Source organism: Eubalaena glacialis, chromosome 4 (assembly GCF_028564815.1).
Source record: "Eubalaena glacialis isolate mEubGla1 chromosome 4, mEubGla1.1.hap2.+ XY, whole genome shotgun sequence".
Lineage (NCBI taxonomy): Eukaryota > Metazoa > Chordata > Mammalia > Artiodactyla > Balaenidae > Eubalaena > Eubalaena glacialis.
In genome coordinates this window covers 171,155,145-171,180,192 of record NC_083719.1, presented here as the reverse complement: position 1 = coordinate 171,180,192, position 25,048 = coordinate 171,155,145, and the positions used below count along the sequence as shown (strand labels likewise).

The following is a 25,048-nucleotide window of genomic DNA, read 5'->3' as shown; positions in this document are numbered from 1 at the left end:
AAGCGGGAATAGAAGAACGATGTAAATCTAATAATATCAACAATAACGTTAAATGTGAATGAATTAAACAATCCAGTCAAAAGGCAGAGACTGTCAAACTGGATAGAAAAACAAGATCAAATTATATGCTATTCATAGGAGATACACTTTAGATCCAATAGATTCAGTAAATAGAAATGAAAAGGATGAGAGAAGATACACAATTATCAACCGTAAGAAAAATGAACTGGCTATACTAATAGCAGACAAAATAGAATGTTAAAACAAAAAATGGTACTAAGACAGAAAGGGACATTTTATAAGGATAAAGGGTCACTCCATCAGGAGGATATAACAATTGTAAGTATAGATGCACCTAACAACAGAGCACCAAAATACATAAGACAAAAATTGACAGAAATAAAGGGAGAAACAGACAATTCAACAATAGCTGGAGGGCTTCCCTGGTAGCGCAGTGGTTGAGAGTCTGCCTGCCAATGCAGGGGACACGGGTTCGAGCCCTGGTCTGGGAGGATCCCACGTGCCGCGGAGCAACTGGGCCCGTGAGCCACAACTACTGAGCCTGCGCGTCTGGAGCCTGTGCTCTGCAATGAGAGGCCGCGACAGTGAGAGGCCCGCGCACCACGATGAAGAGTGGCCCCCGCTCGCCACAACTGGAGAAAGCCTTTGCACAGAAACGAAGACCCAACACAGCCAAAAATAAATAAATTAAAAAAAAACAACAAAACAATAGCTGGAGATATCAATATCCCACTGTCAATAATGCATAGAACTTGGCAGAAGATCAACAAGGAAATAAAAGGCTTGAACACACTGTAAAACCAAACAAGCATAACAGGTATCTATAGAACACTCCACACAGCAAGAGCAGAAAATCCATTCTTCTCAAATGCACAAGGCACAGCATAGGCCATACACTAGGCCATAGAACAAACTTCAGTAAATTAAAAGGACTGAAATAATAGAATGTATATTCTCTGACCACATTGAATAAAATTAGAAATCAGTAACAGAAAAGAATTTGGGAAATTCAGAAATATGCGAAAATTAAATGACACACTGCTGAATAACTAGTGGGTCTAAGAAAAAGAAATCAGAGGGAAATTAGAAAATGACTTGAGATGAGTGAAAATGAGGATGCGACATGCCAAAAGTTATGGGATACAGTGAAAGCAGTACTCAGAGAAAAAATTATAGCTATAAATGCCTACATTAAAATAGAAAAAAACCTAAGCAAGCAGAAGATTAGAGTAGAAATTAATGAAGCAGAGAACAGAAAAATAAAAGAGGAAAAAAAATCAATGAAGCCGTAAGTTTGTTCTTTTTAAAGATCAACAAAATTAACAAACCTTAACAAGACTGACCAAGAAAAAAACAAGACTCAAATTACAGCAGTCAGAAATGAAAGAAGGGGACTACTGACATTACAGAAATAAAAAGGATTATAATGGAACACTAGAAATAAATGTATGCTAATAAATTGGATAACAGATGAAACATATTTCTAGAAAGACACAAACTACTGAAACTGACTCAAGAAGAAATAGAGGGAATTCCCCGGTGTTCCAGTGGTTAGGACCACTCAGCACCTTCACTGCCGGAGCCCAGGTTCAATCCCTGGCCCGGGAAGTAAGGTCCTGAAAGATGCGTGGCGCAGCCAAAGAAAGAAGAAGAAGAAATAGAAAATCTAAATAGACCAATAACAAGTAAAGAAATAGAATTAGCAATGAAAAAAACAGCAGCTACCCACAAAGGAAAGCCCAGGTCCAGATGGCTTCAGGGGCAAATTCTACCAATTTAATACCAATTCTTCACATACTTCCAAACAACAGGAGGGAAAACTTCCCAACTCATTTTTTGAGGGCAGTATTACTTTGATACCAAAACCAAAGACATCACAAAAAAACAAAGATGAATTATCTCTTATGAATACAGATGCAAAAATTCTCAACAAAACATCAGCAAAGCCAATCCAACAACATATAAAAAAATTATACACCATGACCAAGTAGGATTTTTCCCAGGAACACCAAGCGTGGCTTAACAACCCAAGCCAATGTAATATACCATACCAACAGAATAAAACACAAAAACCACATGAGCATCTCAATAAATGCAGAAAAAGCATTTGACAAAATCCAATACCCTTCCAGAATAAAAACACTCAACAAGATACGAATAGAAGGGAATTCAGCAACCAGATAAAGGGCACCTATGAAAAATCCACAGCTAACATCATACTTAATGGTCAAAGACCGATGCTTCCTCCCCTACCAAGATCAGGAACAAGAAGATACTTCTCTTCAAAATTGTGTTGGATGTTCTAGCCAGGGCAATTAAAGAAGAAAAAAAAAATATTAAACAGCATCCAGATTGGAAAGGAAGTAGTTAAACTATCTCTATTTGCAGATGACTGATCTTATATATAGAAAATGCTAAGGAATCCACTAAAAAAACTATTAGAATTAATAAACAACTTCAGTGAGGTTACAGGATAAAATATCAACATACAAAAATCAATTGTATTTTGATACACAAAGAACAACCCAGAAATGGAATTAAAGAACACAATTCCATTTATAATAGTATCAAAAGAATAAAATACTTAGGAATAAATTAAGAACCCCAAAAGTGCAAAACTTATACACTGGAAACTATAAAACACTGTTGAAAGAAATTAAAGAAGATCTAAATAAATGCAAAGACACCCCATATTTATAGATTGGAAGACTTAATACTGCTGAATACTCTTCAAATTGATATAGAAATTGAATATAGTCCTATCAGAATACCAGTTGGCTTCTTTGTAGAAACTGACATGCTGGTCCTAAAATTCTTGGAAGCTCAAGGAACAATCTTGAAAAAAAAGGAATAAAAGTTGGAGGAGTCACACTTTCCGATTCTAAATCTTACTATGAAGCTACAGTGTGGTAATGGCATAAGAATAAATATAGAGAACACAAGAATAAAGAGTCCAGAAATAAATCCATGTAGCTATGGTCAACTGACTTTTGACAAGGGTGCCATAGTCAAAATGGGAAAAAACAGTCACAGGGAAAAAATAGTTTCGTCTACAAATGTTGCTGGAACAACTGGAAAATCACATGGAATAGAATGAAGTTGAACCTTACCTTATACCATATACAAAAATTAAAATGCGTTAAAGATCCAAATTATAGGAGCTGAAACTGTAAAATTCTTATTATAAGAAAACATAGGGGAGCTTCCCTGGTGGCGCAGGTTAAGAATCCGCCTGCCAATGCAGGGGACACAGGTTTGAGCCCTGGTCTGGGAAGATCCCACATGTCGCGGGGCAACTAAGCCTGTGCGCCACAACTACTAAGCCTGTGCTCTAGAGCCCGCGAGCCACAACTACAAGCCTGTGCACCACAACTACTGAAGGCCGGGCGCCTAGAGCCCGTGCTCTGCAACAAGAGAAGCCACCGCAATGAGAAGCCTGTGCACCGCAACGAAGAGTAGCCCCCGCTCGCTGCAACTAAAGAAAGCCCGTGAGCAGCAATGAAGACCCAACGCAGCCAAAAATAACTAAATAAATAAATTTATTTTTTTAAAAAAAAGAAAAGATAGGGGTAAATCTTTGTGACCTTTTATTTGACAATGGATTCTTAGAAATGATACCCCAAGCACAGGAACAAAAGAAAAAAAAATAGATAAACTGGATTTCATCAAAATTAAACTTTTGTGCTGCAAAGACGCATCAAGAAGGTGAAAAAAAACAACCCACAGAATGGGAGAAAATATTTGCAAATCATATGCCTGATAAGATACTTGTATCTAGAATATATAAAGAACCCTTAACTCAAAAAGACCACAAAATTAAAAAATAAAGTATCTGAACAGACATTTCTTCACCTCTAAGAATGTAGACAGATGGCCAACAAGCCGCTGAAAAGATGCTCAACATCATTAGTCAGTTATCAGGGAAATGCGAATGAAAAATACAACAGATACCACTGCACACCCACGAGAATGGCTGGAATCAAAAAGTCAGATAATAACTAGTGTTGGTGAGATATGAATAAATCAGAACTCTCATATATTGCTGATGGGGATATAAGTACAGCCACTTTGGAAAACAATCTGGCAGTTCCTCAAGAAGTTAAAATGTTACTATTTGACCCACATATTCCACTCCTGTCTAAAAGAAATGATAATACATGTCCACACAAAAACTTGCATCATAACAGAATTATCCATAATAGCCAAGAGGTAGAAACAAGCCAAGAGGTAGAAACAATCCAAATTCTAAAGAATGAATAAACCAAATGAGGTATGTGTCCATACAAGAGAATATTTTTAGGCCATACAAAGGAATGAAATTCTGATACATACTACAATATAGATGAACATTGAACACACGCTAAATTGAAGAAGCCGATCACAGAACCACATACTAAGTGACTGCATTTTTATGAAATGTTCAGAATAAGCAAATACATGGAGACAGATAGTAGATCAGCCTAAGGCTGGGGGAGCATGGGGGTTGGAGAGTGATAGCTAAAGGGTATGGGTTTCTTTTTGAGGTGATGAAAAGGTTCTGTAATTGTCTGTGCTGATAGCTGCACAACTGTGAATATTATTAAAAACTACTGACTTGTACACCTTACATGGATGAACCGTATGGTATGTGAATTGTATATCAATAAAGCTGTCACCAAAATAATAATAATAATTAGAAGCTTTTTCTTCACTTTTAAGTCTGGAATTTTTAAAAATATAGTGTTTATATTGAAACTATCTCTATAAACTAATTACTTCTGGTGTCTTCAAAGTAACTTTTATCACCCTTCCAATCCCCTCTACAGTTACTGGTTGTTACAGCTGTTCTTTTTTTTCCAACTTGCTTTAGAATCAGTTTTGAGTTTATTTTTTGCTAGCTATCATTCATTTCACCCAGATTTTCCAAGTTTTAATACCATGCACTGTCCACCCTCTACAATCTGCTCTCTGTTCTCTTTTGGTATACCCCTTTTATCAGCTCCCAGCCCAAGAATCTCACCTTGGCAAGATCCCTACAGCTTCTCTGTTGCCAAAGCCAACGGACATTTCCCTTATCTTTCCATATCTCTCAATTGCATATGCCAATCCCAAATCTCCTCAACCACCCAAGCCAGATCTCTAAGCCCATCCACTGTTGAGAATCATTGCACTGAGAAAGACCAGAGATGAATCTGATGGGCATGGAAAAAGGTTGAGAAATGCTACTTCTTACACCCCTTTGCTGCTATTATCTGCTCATAAATCCCATCAGCCTCCTGCAGGGTGATGGCAGCCAAGACTCTCTTTCTAGCCCAGACCGGGTCCTGAGCCTCTCAGCTCTTTCCCTACTGCAAAGCCCCACCACCCTCACTTGATCTCTAACAGACACCTCTAGGATGTCACCCAGTCAACGAAAAAAAAAAAAAAAACCCACCTACTCTGGCTTCTGTGCTAGGCACTGGGAATACACTGGAATGCAAGACAGAGTTTTTTCAATTTCTTGCCAAACTTGCTCCTTTCCCTGTACCATATACCGCCCTCCCCATCATAGCAGCACCACTGTCCACCAGTTAAGGCAGAAATCTGCGACATCCCAGACTTCTGGTCACTCCCTCATGCCAACCTCCTGTTCACTTCCTTAAACACCTCTTCTATCCTGCCTGTCTCTTCATCTCCAAGGTGGAGGCATACCTCTGGCTTGATACTGCAGCAGCCCTTCCTTATCCCCAACCTCCCTCCCACAACAGGTGCCCGAAGTCTCTAGTCCAACACCAACTCTAATCCTACTGGTCCCCCACTTAAAAGCTTTGCTGCCTATAGGAGCAAGATCAGGCCCCTCAGCCCAGCCCTTGTGAACCTTGTGTCCAATCCCTCCTCCAACAACACTTGCACCATACACTTCTCCCTGTTTGGTTTCTGAACCTATGTGGCCATTGACCCATATGCACATGGAGGTCCCCATATCCCACAGACCTTACTTCTTAAGGTCTAGCTCTGATGCCACCACCTGCCAGGCAGAGTCCCCATTTCCCACCCCTCTCTCTGTAGCTTCGCTGACTGCACTGGGCTGGAAATGTCTACATCTTCCTGCGCCCTGCAGTCCCTGCAGTTTCTCATGGGCAAGCAGGGGTTATAACCCCAGGACCTCCCCAGTGGTCTCACTCACTCAACCCACAGGCTGGTGGGAGGGCACTGGTGGCCACTCACCCTGCGGTTCCGGTTGTGATCCATGGTCTTGAGGTGCTTCTGAATGATCCCAAACTGCATGGGAATGAAGAGGTCACAGGCTGCACAGTGGGCTGCCTCTACCTTCTTCACAAAATGTTCCATGGCAATTTCTGTAGAGGGGAGAAGAAGGGGAGTTGCCACTGGTCCCAGGCACCTAAGAAAGACCCAGGAGTTGGGGGGAAACAGCAGACCAGCTCCTCACCTCACCCTGCCACTTCCACGTGGGCCTGAGGCTGTTCTCAGTGACCCTCCCTGGGGGAACAGAGGGGTGTTGTGACCCCACTCTGAGAACCAGAGGAGGGAAGGCTGAGGCCCTGCCTGATAGGACTGGGATGGAACCTCCTCACCTTGGGTCAGATCTTGGTCTCTGTAGATCTGCTGGATCAGACCATCAAGGTCCTCCACGGTTTTTCGGAGCTCCTCTGTCTTCTTGGTCTTGTTGGCAACGTAGTCCTGCCAGAGATCCCAAGGAGATATTAAGGTTTGTGTGGGCTGCTCTATGTCCTGAGCGTAAAAGCAGCTGTACCACTCCAAGGCTCACCTGCAGAAAGTCAGCTGTCTGCTTCGGAAGCTTGGTGCCTACGTACTTAAAGTGTTCCTTGTGAAACTTGCTGTCGAGGTGGCTGGCCATCTCATCCTCGTAAAAGGTCCGGTATTTGCAGAGAGAACACACAAACTGGATCCTGCCACAGGAGGGAAATGAGGGACTGAGACCAAGATGGTCCCAGGGAACAGTGCTGCTGCCTCACCCAACCCAGCTGCGAGCCCTGAAACAGGCCTTGCTCATGGGCCTGTGAAGTACGGTCCCAGCAGGGGAACAGGCTAGGACCAGTGGGGTTGGGGGAGTGGAGAGGGACAGAACGTCTGCAGGCTGCAGTTACTGCAACGTAGGGGACAGGGGAGGAGCTCTTCCTTCCCGTAGGCAGGAGGCTGAAGCCTGAGGCAGCAGCTGCTGCAACAGGCAAGGAGTCGCTGGAAGGTTGCCGGAGGGCATCTCTACCAAGGCTGGGCAGGAGCTTGTGTACTTGGCCCAGCTGGGGACCGGAAGGAAGGATGCCCTGGCGTGAGCCAGGTGGCCCTGAGGTGCAGAGTGGAGTACGCAGTCCCGAGGCAGGGCCCGAAAAGGTGCTGCATCTTCCTTCTGGGGTCTGAGGGACTGCAAGGCCCAGCCCATCCTTTGCTCAGAATGCTTGGGGGTGGTGTCGGGAGGGATGGGAGGCAAGCAGGCCTGGGCACCTGCTGCCTCATCTTCCTCTTCTGAGAAGAGACCAGTCTGAGCTGGAAGGAGGGCGCCCGCCTGGCCTGCCAGAGGGCAGCCTGGAGTCACCTGAGCGAGGTGCTCTGTCTGGGCCTCGTGTCCACAGCAGAAGCCCGGGGTCTGGGGCCTGGGCCGGAGCAGGCCGCCGTGGCAAGGGGCGGAGGAGGCCAGCCGCCACCGAGGCCTTGGGGCAGGTCCCTACCTCTGCCGGACGTCCTTATCTGGGCCACGGGGTCAGCTTTGTCTGGAGAGCCCAGGGGCCAGGCGCCGGCGAGGCTGAGGAAGGTCCAGCAAGAGCAAGAGTCTGAGGCGGAGGAGGAGGAGGCAAGCGCCAGTGCGGGAGCCCTGAGGGCAGACAGACCCGACCAAGGGGCGTGAAGGGCTCAGCCGCAGACAGGCCCGGCCTGACAGGGCCGGCGGGCAGGGCAGAGGGCAGGCCCGAGGCTGCCACAGCCCACAGGTGCTGCCATCTCTCCTGAGCGCGGTGACGGCCTCTTGGCAGCTAGCTGGGGTGGCACAGGCGCCTTGGACCTTGAGTCTCTGATGAGCTGGCCCCCTCCCGCAGGGGCATCAGGCCCCCAGTGCACCTTGGGGCTCGTGCGCCGAGTGACCTAGTGCTGGAGCTTCTGGGCAACGGTGGTGAGCAGTGTCAGATCTCAGGCCAAAGTCGCTAGCGGTCGCCAGGCGGCCGCAGAGGGGCAAGGGACGAATCAGGCCTTGGGAGCTGGGCCTGGCGGAAAGCAGGGTCCATGCACGGCCGAGCAGGTGGCAGCTCCCAAGGGAGGCCAGAGGGTGGTGAGGCAGCAGAGCTATGGCCCTGCTCTCCTGGAGGCAGCCCCAGAGCGAGGCAGAGGCAAAGGGGTGGAGGGAAGCTGGTTACCTTTCCACCATGCGGTCTCGCTGCCGCTTTTTCTGCTTGTCCTGGCTCTTTTTGCCTGCCTGCAACTTGCGCTTGGTCTGGCCACTCTCATCCTGGGTGCTCAGGGACCCTGTGGGAACAGAGGGGCACAGTTACCAGTTTGTGGCCTCTGGCTGGACCATCCACCATCTACTCTAGAGGGTCCATTCTGAAAGCAGCTGTCGAGCAAGGCCTCTGGCTGTGACCAGGGCTGGGTACCCTGGAATGGGTGGGGAGTGATTTTGGCCTAGGCCCTGAAGAGGGGAGGACATGTGCTGACTCCACCGCTCTCCAGGACATCTATACTCTGCAGAGTGGGCCACAGGGAGGCTGGAAGGTAAAGAGAGGCTGTCTCAGTGGGGACCCTGGCACAAGTTCAGAGGGTCCAGGTGGCAGGATGCAGGAAGGCCTCAGTTGGGGCCTAAGAGCAGCCTCCAAGGGTAAAGGCCCCAAAGCTTGCATGGCCCTGCCCACCTCACACTAGGCACCGCGGCAACAGTAGGCTGAGGCTGGATTTATGGTTAGGTACCTGCTGGCGCTCATCACTTGAATAGGGGGACAGGGACTCCCAACAGGGGCTGTGGAGGCGCTAAGGGAAAAGACACGCAAACCAGAGCCGTAAAAACTGCACCAAGGGTCCCGGCTTTGACACCAGCCATTAAGGACTCAGAACTGCATGTTACTAAGGGCCTGAGGGCAGGGGGTGTGCCTGGGGTTCCCCCACACTTTTGCTTGCTGCCCCCACCTGAAGGCAAAACCAGTGTACTAGGCAGGGGCCATCGCCACCCATAGCCTCGGTCTGGGAAGATTAGCGGCAGAGTGGGAAGGGGGTGAAGAGGGAGGTTACTCCCTACCAGCACATACCCAGCCACACAAGGGAGGATCCAAGCTGGACACATTTCTGCCAAAACCCTGCCCTTGGCTGGACCCCTCCCACCACAAGCACCTGGAAGAGCCACCCCAGCACCCAGGCCACTCAGAAGACTCACCCTTCTCTGCATCCTCTTTGCCTTCTTCCTTCCCGTCCTCTTTTCCCTCTTCATCTTCTCCTTCCTAAGACAAAATTTCAAAAATTCAATGTTAAAGCATGTATAGCTGTTCATAACAGCTGTAAATGACTAGGCCCTGTTCCAGGGCAGGCACTGAGCCAGGAGCCTCACAACCTCCCAACAGCCCTTGCACAGAGGGCTCACTCTGCCATTTTTCTGATAAGGAAATCCAACCTCTGGTTAGGCAGCCTGCCAGCAGCTTGTGCTCTCTAGCAGACCTCCACCTCCTTGTACTAGTCATGTGCGCATGCAGGGATGACTCAGGCAGCCCACTGTTCACAGGCCTCACCTACAGACAGAGAGTGCAGGGCTGGGGCCACTTACTGCTCTGAAGTCCTTCTCCACAGCCTCAGCGCCTTCAGTGCCCTCTGCAGCTTCCCCTTCGGTGCCCTCGTCTGAAAGGTAAGAGGAAGCAAGCTCAGCCCAGGAGCCCCAAGGGGCAGAGGGCAAGGGTCGTGCCAGTGCCTGGGCTCACCATTGTCTGAATCACTGTTATCGGAGCAGTCTGTCCGGGTGGCTTTGCTGTCGGGCTCGTCGGGACTGCCACATTGCTTTCTCTTCTTTTTCTTGGTCTGGGTCAGAAAGAGGGAGCAGGGTCAGGGTGGATGGCTCCAGGCTCCTCGCTCTGCTCAGTCACAAAACAGGAAGGCCTCCTCCACTCACCCGAAAGTCAGCTGTGGTCCAGGTCTTCCAGGTCCGCCTCATCTGTTTCATGCCATTGCCAAACCCAAAGCCAAAGCGGGAGCCACCCGGGAAGGTGCCCCCGCCACGCATGCCCTGGAACATGCCGTACTCAGGGATGATGTTCTGGGAGAAGAGGGAGGGCAGCCGGGAGGCACCAGGCATGCACTGGCCCCGGGCCCCCATGGGGTCTTCCCACACGCGCCCATAGCCTGAGGCCATCGGCCGGCCACTCCGGGAGTCCCGGGCCCAGCCCTGAGCCCGTGGGCCAAAGGTGTCGCCACCACGCATGCGGAACTGGTCGCGGTAGGCATCATACTGGCCCTCGTAGGCCATTTCCATCTCAGGGTCAAGCTCGCCGTAGTCATAGCCCGACCGGAACAGATCACGCTCACTCAGGACGGCTCTCGAGTCACAGGCCTCGTATGAATCATATCTGCAGAGGCAGGTGGCAAGCATCAGGGAGGGCCTCGGGTCCTATCACCCTTCTGCTCCTGCCTGCCACCAAACCTCCCTGTCATGGGGACAGAAAACCCACTCCAGCACCTACCCCATTGATCCCCATCAGAGGATCAATGTTCGGAAATGCCAATTTAAAAGGCCTCTCAGGAGCAGACTTCTAGAAGCCAGAAGGGCCTCTCAGATGATGTCCCCAAGCTTGCATGTGGGCCACACCAGCTTGAGGACCCTAAAAAGGACTGACTATTAGGGTAAAGTAGATCTCAGTTAGGAGAAGAGACAGCCCACAGCCCTCAAGAAACGTGCATGTGTCTGTGGCAGTCACAACGTCCAAGGTTGCTCCTCGAGGGGCAGAGCCAAGCATCCCAGCATCCTGCAGTACATGGGCAGTTCAGCACATCAGTGTTTGTCCACTGGGGCTGATGACACCCATGAGAGACTGCCAAACCCTTCAAAGCCCATCACCACTCGAAACGAAAAGGAAGACGAAACAAGGAATGTTGCCAGGAAAGACAATGTGACCTTGCCCAGGGACAAGAAAAAGAGTTCTTATGAGCTCATATCAACCCTGGAGCCCAGGACAGGGAATCACATCCTACATAGCAACTGGGAAGGCAGGCCAAACATTCTGCCTGCGCAAGACAGGGCACCAGAGAGAGCCGTTCTAACCATGGCTGCAACCCACAGGCCCAGACCCCACATGTCTCTTTGCCAAAGCTGGGTAGTCAAGAAGCACCAGCAGCATGAAAGAAGAGGTCAGTGCTACCCAATTGACACTCCATCCCTCAACCCTGCTCTCCAGCTCCAGGTTGCCACAAGAAAGTACATAGGCAGCTGGCACCAGCAGCAATGTCAGCCCAACTCCACGGCCCCCGCCCTCCCCCTGCCTGCAATTTCGCAGCCTCAGCTCCAAGCACTATGACTGTCAGGCAGGGGATGTGCTGGGCATCCCCCAACACTTTTTGCTTGCTACAAAGCCCATGCAAGCAAAAGTCCCCTTGGTACCCTCCGCCCCCTAGTGGTCCTGGGGCCTCACTTGGCCCCATCAGTGCCTGGCCAGGCCCCTCCTTACTCTCTGCTCTCTCCCATTTGTCAGCTGGAGCCATTAGGCCACTCCACTCCATCCTGTGCCAGAAATACATGTGCCCTCCTCACTGAAACCTCTCACTAGGGCACAAGAACTTCTAGGCCAACACCAGTTCAGACAATGACAAATGCCCACAGCATGATGCTGTGGGGTAGGGCAGATCTGAGTGGGAGGCCCAGCTCCACTATTTACTCCTGGGTGCCTGTGGGCAAGAGGTGTGACCTGCCTGCGCTTCACTTTCCCCATTTGCAAAGTGAGGATGTCAACAGTTCCTCACGGGCACTTCTGAGGCTCAACAGGTACATGTTTATAAGGCACTGAAGGGTGGCCAGGACATGCCCACATCTTCCTTGTCCCTTATGTGGGATGCCCAGCTCACAGTGGTCAGCCCCAAGGGTTCATCCCACCCTTCACACCCAACCCAATCTGTCCTGCCCTGACAGAGCGCAGGATGTAAAGTATCAGAAGAATGTCAAATGGCTGTCTCCAGAGGGAAGAGCCATTTAACAATGCTCCCGAGAAGAGCCACTCAGAGGGTACAGTGAAGCCAGCCCAGTCTGGGCTTGTTCCTCCCTCTAAAAGCTGGAAGAGAGGCTCACCATCAGGCAATGGGGGAGGGTGGAGGGAGGAGGGGACACAGGCCAAAGAAGGGAAGTGCACTGGACCCCAAGCAACCTCTGGGAAGCCCCAACAGCAGAGCAAAGAAGGAGAAAGCAGACGTAAGAGGCAGTTCAGAAGAGGGAGACGCCAGGGGGCAATAGGCAGGAGGTGACCCTGCAGAGCCTCAGCCCCTAGGCAGGTGCCCACTCACCTTTCTCCACCTGAGCCGTACACGCCTCCTTGTATCATGTCTGTCTCCAAATGCGGCACCATATCTAAGCGTTGGTTAATTCTGGACAAAACGGAATCAGCACTGGCACTACCCATGGCACTAGGGTTTGCATTTGTGTCAGAGCTAGGCATTTCCCAAGAGTTTGAAGTGGCCATACCATACCCATAGTTGGTGGTGTTATCCTGGCCATAGCCATAGCCATAACCATAGTTCTCGTAGCCTGCAATGAGGGAGACAGAAAGACAGACAAGATGGAGGGGGCGAGGAGAGACAGACAAACACAGAGACAAGGACACCTTCGGTCACAGAGACAAGACTGGGTCTTAGCCACCTAAGGCTGGGTGGGCCCTAGTTCATACTAATAAGGCCTCCTGGGAAGGAGTAGCCAGCTCCAGGGCACCTGGGACCCCCAAAGGCAACCCCCACCCCGAAACCTTGGCTAAGCTGGGCAGTGGCAGAAAGACTCAACCAGTTCAATCCCAAGGGAGAGGAGAATGATCATGGGTAAAATACTTGCCTCTGTTTGTCCCAGAGCTCCAAGATCCATATCCTACAAAAAGTAAAAAAGCAATTACACCTATAATTGCTTACAATACAGTAAGAGTTTAATTCAGGCACAAAGACAATGATTCCTAGAACCTGAGCGGTTACAGGAGACTGAACCTCCCCTAACTGAGAAGCCTTGAGCTTGAGAGCACTATATAAATGACCCAGGCCACTTGCTGCCCTGGTGCCTGACCTTTCGTGGCTCTGACCATCTGCTATTTAAGGAACCTCCCATTCCTAACACTCTCAGCTAAGGAATTTGGCTCCTATACACCTTCCTTAAAAAGCCAGAATTGGAAGATTACTCCTGCCCCTGGCTAAGCACCAATCAGAGGAGGAGGAGAGCAGTTTCCAGTGTCTTACACTAACTCTGTGCTGTACAAGAAGCTCAGCACAGAGCTCACATCCACTCTGAAATCGTGTCAATCAAATCACCCGACAAAGCCATATGGAGCAGAGAAACTGACTGCCCTAGTCCCTTAAATGTCTGTCTTAACAGGGAGAACCACCAAACACTTGAATTGTGAGTATGCTGTGCTGGAACACATAAGCAGAGGGAGACAAAACACCACTCCCAGCTTGAGAAAAGCTGTTGAGAAAACAATCTGGATTATAAACTAAATATGCTTTGGATTTTATTACAGCATATAAGAAAAATTCATTCCTTCAAAAACATAAAGCCGCTGAAAACTGATAAAGTGCAAAGCCAAGAGGGACCTCTGAGTCAAGCAGACATGTTTCTTTCCCAAGGGAGTCCATTAGAACAGGTGACTACTTTTCCAGTGTCTCTGGTGAGACCTCAGAGTTACCTGCTACTCCACACTGTCTACCCTGCAGACCGACAGGTCATGCTCATCCCAGGGCAGGGGACCAACCTCAGTGAGACAGCAGTGTGATGAACAACAGAATCCAGCCACAGGAAAGCAAGACTGCATACACTGAGAAGATGAATCAGAATGAAAGGGGGTGGGGGCAGGCTGAGATCCTACACTCAGGTTCCTCCTCAATCCACTGCACAAACGAATGGGGAGACACTGGAAACCAGCAAGGAACTTTAGACGAACGCTACTTTAATGAACCGTGGGCATGCTAGAGCTCACAAAGCAAAAATCCCCTTCAGCTGGTGAAACCAAAGCAAGGGCTTCTCATTCGTTTGTTTATTCAACAATTATCATGCTCAGAGGACACGGAACAGAGGCTGGCAGTCCTGGGCACTCCTCAGGCCCAGAGCACTGTGTGTTAAAGGAGACGCCAAATAATTAGAACAGCAAGGGACAGCAGCTGGAAATCATGTAAGGAGTGAGTGGTGAAAGAGGCGTTCTTACAGGCAAGAAGAGAGGCTGGCAGAGCCATACAAGGAATAATGCACTTAGTCCCAGCAGCTAACAAGAGCCTGGCCACATGGCTGTTTGCACCCAGGACAGTGGACACTAGCTATTCAAAAAGAGACAGGACTGGGAGGCAAATGCAGACCCATCGGGGTTATGCTTGTGAGGCCAAAATAGGATGTCCCTGCCCCACCCCAGGCTTCCGCTACTGAGGACTTGCCAGAACGGAGCAAAGAAGCACAAGGAAAGGAAGCAGGAGTGAGCATTAACGCTGAACACAAGGACAGGTTGGTGGCTCCTATGACAGGGGCAGGCAAGCACTCCCTATGTGCTACTTGCTATGCCCAGAGCAACCTAGACTCCCTGATGGGCTCCCCAACCAGGTCCCTTCGGGGGGAGGGGGAAAATCTTTGTCTACACTATGTTCTTTGGCGACTCCCTGAGACCTGACCCTTGCAAAAGAACATCGGAACTAACTTCCATCCACAGAGATGAGACCAGAGTTGACAAAAGAGAATTTTAAGAATACAATTTATTTTAAAAAGGAAACAACAAAAAAAGAGAGAGAGTAAAGAAAAGGAGACAGTTGTAATAAACAATAAAGAGCAAAAGTAGAAAACAATGTAGGGACTTCCCTGGTGGCGCAGTGGTTAAGAATCCGCCTGCCGGATGGACCTACAGTCTGTCATACAGAGTGAAGTAAGTCAGAAGGAGAAAAACAAATACCATATGCTAACACATATACATGGAATCTAAGAAAAAAAAAAAAAGGTCATGAAGAACCTAGGGGCAAGCCGGGAATAAAGACACAGACCTACTAGAGAATGGACTTGAGGATATGGGGAGGGGGAAGGGTAAGCTGGGACAAAGTGAGAGAGTGGCATGGATATATATACACTACCAAACGTAAAATAGATAGCTAGTGGGAAGCAGCCGCATAGCACAGGGAGATCAGCTCGGTGCTTTGTGACCACCTAGAGGGGTGGGATAGGGAGCGTGGGAGGGAGGGAGACGCAAGAGGGAAGAGATATGGGAACATATGTATATACATAACTGATTCATTTTGTTACAAAGCAGAAACTAACACATTATTGTAAAGCAATTATACTCCAATAAATATGTTAAAAAAAAGAATCCGCCTGCCAATGCCGGGGACACAGGTTCGATCCCTGGTCTGGGAAGATCCCACATGCTGCGGAGCAACTAAGCCCATGCGCCACAACTACTGAGCCCGCACTCCACAACAAGAGAAGCCACTGCAATGAGAAGCCCGTGCACTGCAACTAGAGAAAGCCTGTGCGCAGCAACGAAGACCCAACGCAGCCAAAAATAAATAAATTTAAAATAAATTAAAAAAAGAAAACAATGTAAACATTCAACTTTAAGGTAATAGTTAATCAGAACAGATTATAGCCAACCTACTCAGTGAGCTCACATAGGCATCAAAAAAGAATCTAAGCCTTATGCTGCACAAGGAAATGCTTCTAACAGTAAGCAAAACAAAACCGTAGACACAATTCTAGCCACCTGTAAGTTATTCAACTACCTAAAGTAACTATGCTGACAAAAGTTAAATATAAAATGATAGGATCTTGGTTGACTGTTTTTCAAAATGTTATTTAAATGCTGTTATATTATTCTTGCAATTTGAGCCAGAAGGAAAAGTAAAAATATTCCTATTGCTTCACAATATGATTGTCTATGTAAAACTACTCCAAAAAATCTACAAAAAAGAGTTACTAGTGAATAAGTAAGCTTAGCAAGGTTTATTACAAGGTCAATATACAAAAATCAAATCTTTACATACCAGCAATGAACAACTGGAAACTGAATTTTTGAAAACTATCATATACCATACCACTAAAGACATGAAATACTTAACTGTAAATCTAACAAAATGTGTGCAAAAAACTACACCACCAATGAAAGAAATCAAAGACCTGAACAAATGAAGTGGCATACTGTGTTCATGTACTGGAAGGCTTAATACTGTTAAGATTTCAATTCTCCCAAACTAATCTATAGATTCAAGACCATTCCACTGAAAATCTCAGCAGGAATTTTAATAGAAATTGACAAACTGATTCTAAAATTTATATGCAAAAGCAAAGGAACTATAATATCCAAGTCAATTTTGGAAAAAGAACAAACCTGGAGGATTCACATTTACAAATTTCAAGACTTACTATAGTGATCAAGACAGCAAGGTACTATAGGAAATTCAGACTCAAAGATCAATGGAACTGAATTAGAGGCCAGATACAGACCCACATGTATATGTTCAACTAATTTTCAACAAAGGTAAAAAAAAAATCTTGACCTATACTGCACACTTGGTAGAAATATTAACTCAAAATGGATCACAAAATAAAAGTAAAACCTAAGACTATGAAACACCTAAAAGAAAACTTAGGAGAAAATCTTTGTGGCCTTGGGCTAAGCATAAATTTCATAGATACACCACCAGAAATCACGATCTATTAAAGGAAAAATTGGGACTTCCCTGGCGGTCCAGTGGTTAAGACTCTGAGCTGCCAATGCAGGGGGCGCGGGTTTAATCCCTGGTCGGGGAGCTAAGATCCCACATGCCACGTGGTGCGGCCAAAAGACTTAAACAAACAAACAAACAAACAAAAACAAAGAAAAGACTGATGAATTGGACTTCATCAAAATGAAGAATTTGTATTCTTCAAAAGACACTGTCAAGAGAATAAATAGATAAGCTCCAGTCTGGGAGAAAATATTTGCAAATGGCACATCTGATAAAATGCTCTGTACCCAGAATATATAAACCTGAGGGAAAATAATTCAAAAAAGATGTGTAATGTGGGACTATGTCTGATTAAAAGGGTTGAGGCAGGGAGGGCAGGACAGAGAAGCCATGCAAACCAAGTTTCTCCTCATTTATGAACTACTTGATACCTCCTTTCTCATTTTCAGAACATTTTTTTAAAGTATTTTTAAAAACTAATTTATTTATTTATTTTTGGCTGCATTAGGGGTCTTTGTTACTGCAGGCGGGCTTTCTCTAGTTGTGGCGAGCGGGGGCTACTCTCTGTTGTGGCGCACAGGCGTAGCTGCTCCGTGGCACGTGGGATCTTCCCGGACCAGGGCACGAACCCGTGTCCCCTGCATTGGCAGGCGGATTCTTAACCACTGCGCCACCAGGGAAGCCCAATTCTCAGAACATTTTAAGTCTCCCCCCACCCCCCGCCCCGAGACTATCTGCTAATACTTCAGGGAGCTTACTTATGTCCACTTAATCAGTGACTCCTGAGGGAATGTGACTGTGTAGGCTTAGTCTTTCCCTAGACCTTGGCCGTAAAACCAATAACCCATCTCAGTAACCAAGGCAAAATCCTTTAAAGAGGGCTCCTTCTTGACAGACAACTAGGGTCACAGATCACAGAAGGACAGCTTTACTGGCAGTTCTGGGCTGCTGAAGGACACCAACAGACCATCTATGGATCCTGTCAGGTGGCTACTTCTGAATTAGAGATTTAGTGTGTCTGTCCAGAGTTGAGAAATCAATGAGAAACCTTCTCTCAACCCTGTGTGTGAGGAGCCTGCTGGCCTGACTGTGTCTCTAAAGGCCTGCTAGATTCAGACAGGCAGCCTCTCCCACACTGGAGTCTCATGCACTACCCTGGGGCTAAGTTAACGGCTTGGTTTCTGCTCAGACCAATCCTTTGGACTTTGATTGGCCGTTCTCCTTCCCAGACCCTCAAGGGGATTTTCTGAAGCCAGATCTTTGTCACAGACCACAGGTACTTCTAACAAAATGTCAAAGGGTCAAAGGAACAAATTTTTTACAGCCCCAAGAACTCCAGCTTGCTCAATAACAGACATCTTTCCCATAATTCCCCAAAGGGAAGCACTGGCTATTCTAAGAGCCCACCATACCATTTCACACAAGTTTGCGTTTGGAAAAGACAGTGTGACAGCAAAGTTAAAGGCAACTAATAAAACACCAGATTGCTCTGCCACTAGAAGAAGGCAGAGCATGCACCCTCCAATTCCCAGGGGCCCACACTTACCATAATCACAGGTGGGCTGAGCACTTGTGTCTGAGTATGTAGAATGCAAAGTGGTTTCAGATCCCTGGACAAAGCCTAAACAGAGGTACAGTGTGGTTAATTTCCCCAAACAAGTTGCATGAAAATGATCTAAGACTACCTTTCAGTGGAGACTCGCTGGCAGACCCTCCCGTCACTGGAAAGCCACCAAAACCTCTAACTTCTGAACACTTTAATTACACCTCCAGAACATATTAACCAATGGAAAGGCAGGCTATGTTTAACTTGCTATGCCAGAAGAATTGGATAAACACTTTTAAACCTTCAAACTAGTATCCTCTTTTGATAAATGGGTACCCAAATTATTCAGTTGAATGAGGAAAATATTTATATCAAATCACTGAAAGGTGAGCTCCAATTCAAAAAACAATGGGGGGTTAGTTTTGAACAATGTTAAGGTAAATAATACCTCTTCCATTCCCCCAAATCTGAAGCCGAAACGGCTTTGTATTTTTTAGTTTTCCCATAAAAAAATGTGTGTATTACAATTACCTCTCAAAGGTAATTGTAATTTCAATTGCATTGGGGTTAGCATGTTGACACGGAATAAGTATTATAGATTATACATATAATTTCTATCTTCTCAACTCTCGTACTATTTCTCAACTTAAAATGAATCAGTACCAGGTAAGGAAAATCTGAACCTCTACCAGAAACTACTGCTCTCAAATGCTGATTATAACAGATTATGATGAATCCTGACACTATCTTTAAAACTACACGTTTAAAACATTTTTTAAATGATTTACACTTAGCACTGAAATTATGACAGACACCATAAGGGGCAATATTCGCCTGTTCCCATCAGCACCAACTCATGACCTAAAAATTAAAGCCAGCACCTCCAGTAGCTTATTTACAACAAAAGCACACACAAAGTACCTTTCCCTGGGTAGGCATTCACATATTTGTTGACACTCTTTCATGTTCATTTCTTTTCTTTTCTTTTTTCTTATAATACTGAATGTTTATTCAAGACTAGTATGTAAAACATTTACAAATAGTCCCGTGGAGGACTCACAAATATTTTAAATTTAGAATGTGGATTTAACATTCACAGTGCGTAAGACGAAAGGTATATCAACTAGGTATCTGCACCTTAATGTGAAAGAGAATTTTACTTTAGCAAATACTTTCTTTACATTGAGGAAAATGTCCTTAAACATATCTTCTTTAATTTTAGTATACTCAGAGTAGGGAAAAAACAAGGTCTTTTTACATAGGTCTTCTTACAGGTCTCAAGAATTAAATAAAATTGACTCCATAGATCATGGTTAAGAAACACATGGTAAAGAATGGTTTCAAAATACTTATACTTTTGTTTTCAATTAAATTCCCCCAAATTGATTTTCTTTAACAACAAATAGTCTTTATTCCACTTGATAACATTTTTCATGTTAAGCAACATTATATGCTTGTCCTCTTTAAACATTTAAAACAACTAGGACATAGAGGCATTATCTAAAGTTTCAAACTGATAGAGAAGTCAGTTTACACACCTTCATCTTATGATTAGTGAATAAAACAAGGTACATTCTGCTGTGAATGTAATGAGAAAAAGTACTCTTACAGCAATAAAGTAGCCCTCCCTCTTTACCATTACTTTAATTCCACCATACAGAAGGCAAAGAAAACAATTCCAATACTTCAATATCTGCTAAGGATGATCTATGGCCCTTGGAGTATATGTATGTGTGGACACCCCCCCCCACATCTACGTAAATATACATATCTGTATGTATTTAATCAATACAACTGGAAAGATCACATACAACCATGAAAAAATACAATAAAAGCAATAAATGAAAAACACTAAGTGAATAAAAGTTAACATAAGCCATAGGAGATTTCAGAAAAGGGACAGTCCCATGGATAAGAGATTAAGACTTCAAGGTGAAAGTGAGATTTGTTCTGAACCCTAAAGGACAACTATAATTGTGAAAACCTGGGAGATGAAGGTAGGATATTCCAGCATCAGAACTGTGAATTAAGATTTTTAAAGACGCATGCTCACCAAAGCATTTCAGTAAAACAAACATGGGAGATCACAGTGGAAGGGGGAAAAGAGGAATCTATGGAGGACACCTTATATGCCTTTAAATTTGAACTCGATTCTGGAATTACCAATGAACGATTCATGGAATTTTAAACAAAGAAGTGATATGATCAAAGCAGCCCCTTCAGGTCAAAAGGCAGGTATGCAGGCAATACTGGACAAGGAAGAGGCTGAAGGCAGTAAGTCATAATCAAAATGGTTTGGGAGAAAGTGACGGGGGGGGGGGGGGAAGGGAGGTCCAAGAGAGAGGGGATGTGTGTATGCGCATGGCTGATTCACTTCACAGAGCAGCAGAAACCAACACATCATGTTCATTTCTTAAGACCACAGGAACAAAGATGACAGCAACAGCAGCCGACAACTTAACAAGTGTTTCCCCTGCAGGGTGCTAAGAGCTTTATCTGCATTATTTCATTTCATCTTCACCACAGCCAACAAAAGGGACAGGGCCAAGACCCTTACCCTGAAATTCCAAAAAGGTCTGAAAACCAAGTGTTCTCCTCAAATGTGGTGTCAACACTCATTTTGGGGCAAAACTGACCCGTAAGGACATTTTTAATCTTTCTTCATTTAATTACAAGGTGCTGCCCCAGACCCCAGTGCAGGTGCTGTGGAATGTCCTCGCAAGCTAGAATTCCAAAACACACCCAGCTCCAAGGGTTTCAAATAAGGATCAGTGGACCCACACTTTATCTTTACTTCCCAGAGGAGAGAACTGAGACTGGGCATTGGGGAATGAGAGAGCCAGTGAGAGAAGTATACAAATCCAACATTTTTTACCTTCCCTAATTAAAGAGGGCACACTGGAATAGATTCCCTCCAGGGACCCAAGACCTTCCTGAGATACCTAAATCTTAACCCTTGATAATCAATAATTGTACACAAGAAACACTGAAAGCATTCTAAAGATGGTTGACCTGTGGGGAAGGCTCACAGGGTAAAAAGTACCTTACACAGGCCTTTTCCACTGTTTGCTCAACTAGCTTCTGGAAACCTGTCTGTTCAGCAATAGTGCCACTGGCAAAATGGCTCCAGACTTTAGGTAATGTGGTTGGTATGTACTGCAGCTGCAACTGGAACCTACCACAAGCTAACAGAAATACATACTAGAACCCAGGACACGAAAGCCACGGAGCAAAAAATCTATGTATATTCAGGGGACAGGGGGCCTGATTCTTCCCTGGGAGAAAGGAAAGACAATCCATCAAACCTTCAGAGCTCAATGGCAAACTGCTCTAGTTCTGTCCTCCCCACATTAATATTCTTTTCCACAATACTGTCTCCAGGGCAGGACCTTCTTTAGCCAGTTATGTTCCAATTATGAACAAATTCTTGTCTGGCTGAGATATCGTTCTCTTCTTAGTTCAATTTACCAGCTTGATAAGCTCTGAGTAAAAAAATAAAATAAGCTGAGTGAAAAAATAAAAATAAAATAATCAAGTTTTTGGTCATATAAAGTGAAAGGTCAGACCATGGATTTATAACTCTGTATCACAGCCCCTCCCTCTTGGCCGGCCTCTCTGACATCTTTTTTGCTCAAAAATACACAAAGCTTCTCAGTTTTATTCTTTTCCTTTTTTTAGAAAGGGATTCTTTGAAGAAATGATATTAAGTGACAAAAATTAGAGGACAATTGGAACTGGGTTAGGTTGCCCCCAACCTTTACTATCTGGTGATAACCAGCCTCCAAGATGGCCTCCAATGATTCTTGCCTCCAGACATTATGCTGTCTCTTCCCAAACTAATAGAGATAGCCAGTGTAACCAAAAAGATATTGCAAAAATGACTAAGTGTGACTTCTGAGACTTCCACCTTGCTCTCTCTTAGATCATTCACTCTGGGGGAAATTAGGCAGCATAGAGTGAGTACCCTCTAGTAAGCCTGTGGAGAGGTCCAGATAGCATAGGAACCAACAGCCAGCACCAACCTGTCAGCCACATGAGTCTGAGTCACCTTCAGCCTGAGTCAAGCCTTCAGATGATTACAGTCCCAAATAACATCCAAAATGTAACCTCATGAGAAATCCCAAGCCAGAACCATCCAGCTAAACCACCTGTGCATTCCTAACACACAGAAAATATGTGAAATAATACATGTTCCTATAAAAAGACTGGTAGCATTTCAGACCTTTGTTTGAAGACCTGATTCTGGATTTTTGTCCTGTTTTTCCACTGCTCCAATCTCCCCCCCTCAGTGCTAGAGATGGAACATTCTTTCTCAAGTACACATAAAGAAACTAGGTTCAAAAAATGGACAAGTTATGAAAAAGATAAATTATTTTAATCACCTTCTATGCTTACTAATAATGGTAACATTTGTTTCAAGGCCTCCAGAAGTTCTCCTTACAGGCAAACAGTTGTCTGAAATGTGACATAAAATGCCTCTGACTTTATTTATTTATTTAGGGCTGTACCGAACAGCATGTAGGGTCTTAGTTCCCTAACCAGGGATTGAACCCATGCCCCCTGCAGTGAAAGCGTGGAGTCTTAACCACTGGACCGCCAGGGAAGTCCCTGCATGCCTCTCACTTCGGTGGTCTGCTTCTTAAAAGGGAAAGACTCACATTATAAATCTACTGTGGTTTTCAGTTGATCAAGATCAAGGAAAAACTAATCATTACCTCATTACCTTGGCTACCTCAGTGCCCACTCAAACCCAGAATTACAGCCTATAAGATGTGGAGTTGAAATTCAGAATTGGCCATTTGTGACCTCTCTAAACTCAGTTTCCTTGTCTATAAAAAACAAATGGTCCATTATTAAGCTACCCCACAGCCCCCCACCATTTATCCCTGGTTTCTTCAGCAATCCTGCCCCTGATAACCACAGAACTGTCTTCTAGTTCTCAATAAGATTTGGTGAAAAGGATCACACCTCAATTCCAGATATGTCAGTAACAACCCTACTGACTTTCCTCCTGAACCAGGAAGGGTACACAAAGGCTACGGCAGGGTTGCTCAACCTTGGCACTACTGATGTTTGGGGCCAGATAATTCTTTCCGGTGGGGCCATCCTGTGCACGGTAGGATGTTTAGCAGCATTCCTGGTCTCTATCCACTAGATGCACTAGTAGCACTCCCAGCCCAAGAAGTGAAAACCAAAAATATCTCCAAACATTGCCAGTGCCCACTGGAGGGCAAAACTGCCCCCGGTTGAGAACCACTGGGCTAAGGGATGGTTGCTTTAAAAACTGGAGTTCTTGCCAAGCTCCTGACCTGGAGGGCTAACACTACCTTCTTGTCTAGGCCAACATAAAGCAGCCTATGGAGCAGCCCTAGAGGCTCAGGTTCCATTCTCAGTCCTAAAAACATTCCAAGTAGAATACAGGTTACCCAGCAACCACACACGCTCACGCCTGTAATATCCCCATTACAAGCGAGGCTCTTGGCTGAGAAGCCTCATCAGTTACTCCCAAGGCAAACCCAGGCAGCCTTTGAATTCATCCAGGGATGATCTGCAATCACCCAAGCATATCCTATGGCCCCTTCTCTAATCTCATCATCCGCCCTCTCCCTTTAGCTCAAGTCCCACTGATCTCCTTGGCTGATCTTTTAACAAGTCAGGCAGTTCCTGCCACTGCGTCTTTATGTAGAGGGCCCCCTGATATCCTTAACTCCCTCATTCCATTCAGGTCTCTGCTCAAATGTCACCTCTTCACAGGTCCCCAGCCACCCCATGTAACACAGCGACCCCCCCTCAAGGTACTAACCACCCCACGATATATACTACGTTTGTTTGTCAATTATGGTCTGCCCTCCTCTATAAAACGCTTGAGGAGTTCTTGTCAGTATTCCAGCGTCTATTCAACCCCGACACGATGAATTTGACAGGTATGGAATGAGTTAACGTGGAAGCTAGCCACTCCCCACAAGGCTCAGGCTCAGTACCTAAGGACGCGAGATTCCCACTCAGCCCAAACCCTTCATATATTGATTTACTCATCCCCCCCGGGCCTGGCGCCTCTCCCAGCTTGAGGCAGATAAAAGCGGGGGATGGTGCGGACAGCTACGGCATCTGCACGGAAACTGCGCGAGGAGCAGTATGGCAATGGCGACGGCAGCCGAGTCAGCAGACTGACCTGAAGGGGCGAGGCCTGAGAAAGGCCGACCTGAGGCGTCGAGGACCCAGGGGGCTGGGCCAGGAACGGAAGAGAGAACTCAGGTGCCGAGGCCAAGGCCCACGGACACAGACGACAGAAGCCAAGACTTCTGGCGGCCGGGAGCCGGGACCCAAGGTTGCCAGCACAGAGAACTGAGACGCCTAGGCGTGAGGAGCGCGAAACTGAGGCGACGGGCCTGCGGCGCCATTTTGTGACCGCAGAGAGGGCAGTGTCCAAGCCCCGGGGGAGGCACGGACGGGCCCGGCGCGGCTCTGGCACATCCCTGCCCCTCCCCACCCGGACCCGACCCCCCACCCCCACCCTACCGGGCCCACCTGTGTAGCTCATGGCAGTAGCGACGGTGCACCCGAAGACTCAGGCAGCTGCTCCACTCGTCAGAGGCCGCGAAAGCGGCGACAATGCCCCAGGCTCCTTCTACACACAACTGAGCC

General features: G+C 46.4%; 1 protein-coding gene across 3 annotated transcripts in view; it reads right to left on the bottom strand.

Annotated features, from left to right (window-relative positions):
* Positions 1-25,048, bottom strand: part of AKAP8L (A-kinase anchoring protein 8 like) — a 29,421-nt gene extending 4,373 nt beyond the window's left edge. Inside the window, exons 1-13 of one of the 3 annotated variants that reach the window (XM_061190121.1) lie at positions 24,932-25,048; positions 18,404-18,478; positions 13,010-13,042; positions 12,655-12,712; positions 12,472-12,552; positions 10,097-10,550; positions 9,909-10,005; positions 9,758-9,828; positions 9,374-9,437; positions 8,367-8,475; positions 6,770-6,911; positions 6,576-6,681; positions 6,208-6,338 (exon numbers count right to left, since the gene is read on the bottom strand). In XM_061190121.1, coding sequence (XP_061046104.1) covers positions 6,208-6,338; positions 6,576-6,681; positions 6,770-6,911; positions 8,367-8,475; positions 9,374-9,437; positions 9,758-9,828; positions 9,909-10,005; positions 10,097-10,550; positions 12,472-12,552; positions 12,655-12,712; positions 13,010-13,042; positions 18,404-18,478; positions 24,932-24,944 — 1,434 coding nt within the window. In that variant the 5' untranslated portion in view covers positions 24,945-25,048. The other 2 variants (XM_061190120.1, XM_061190122.1) reach the window with 2 other exon arrangements.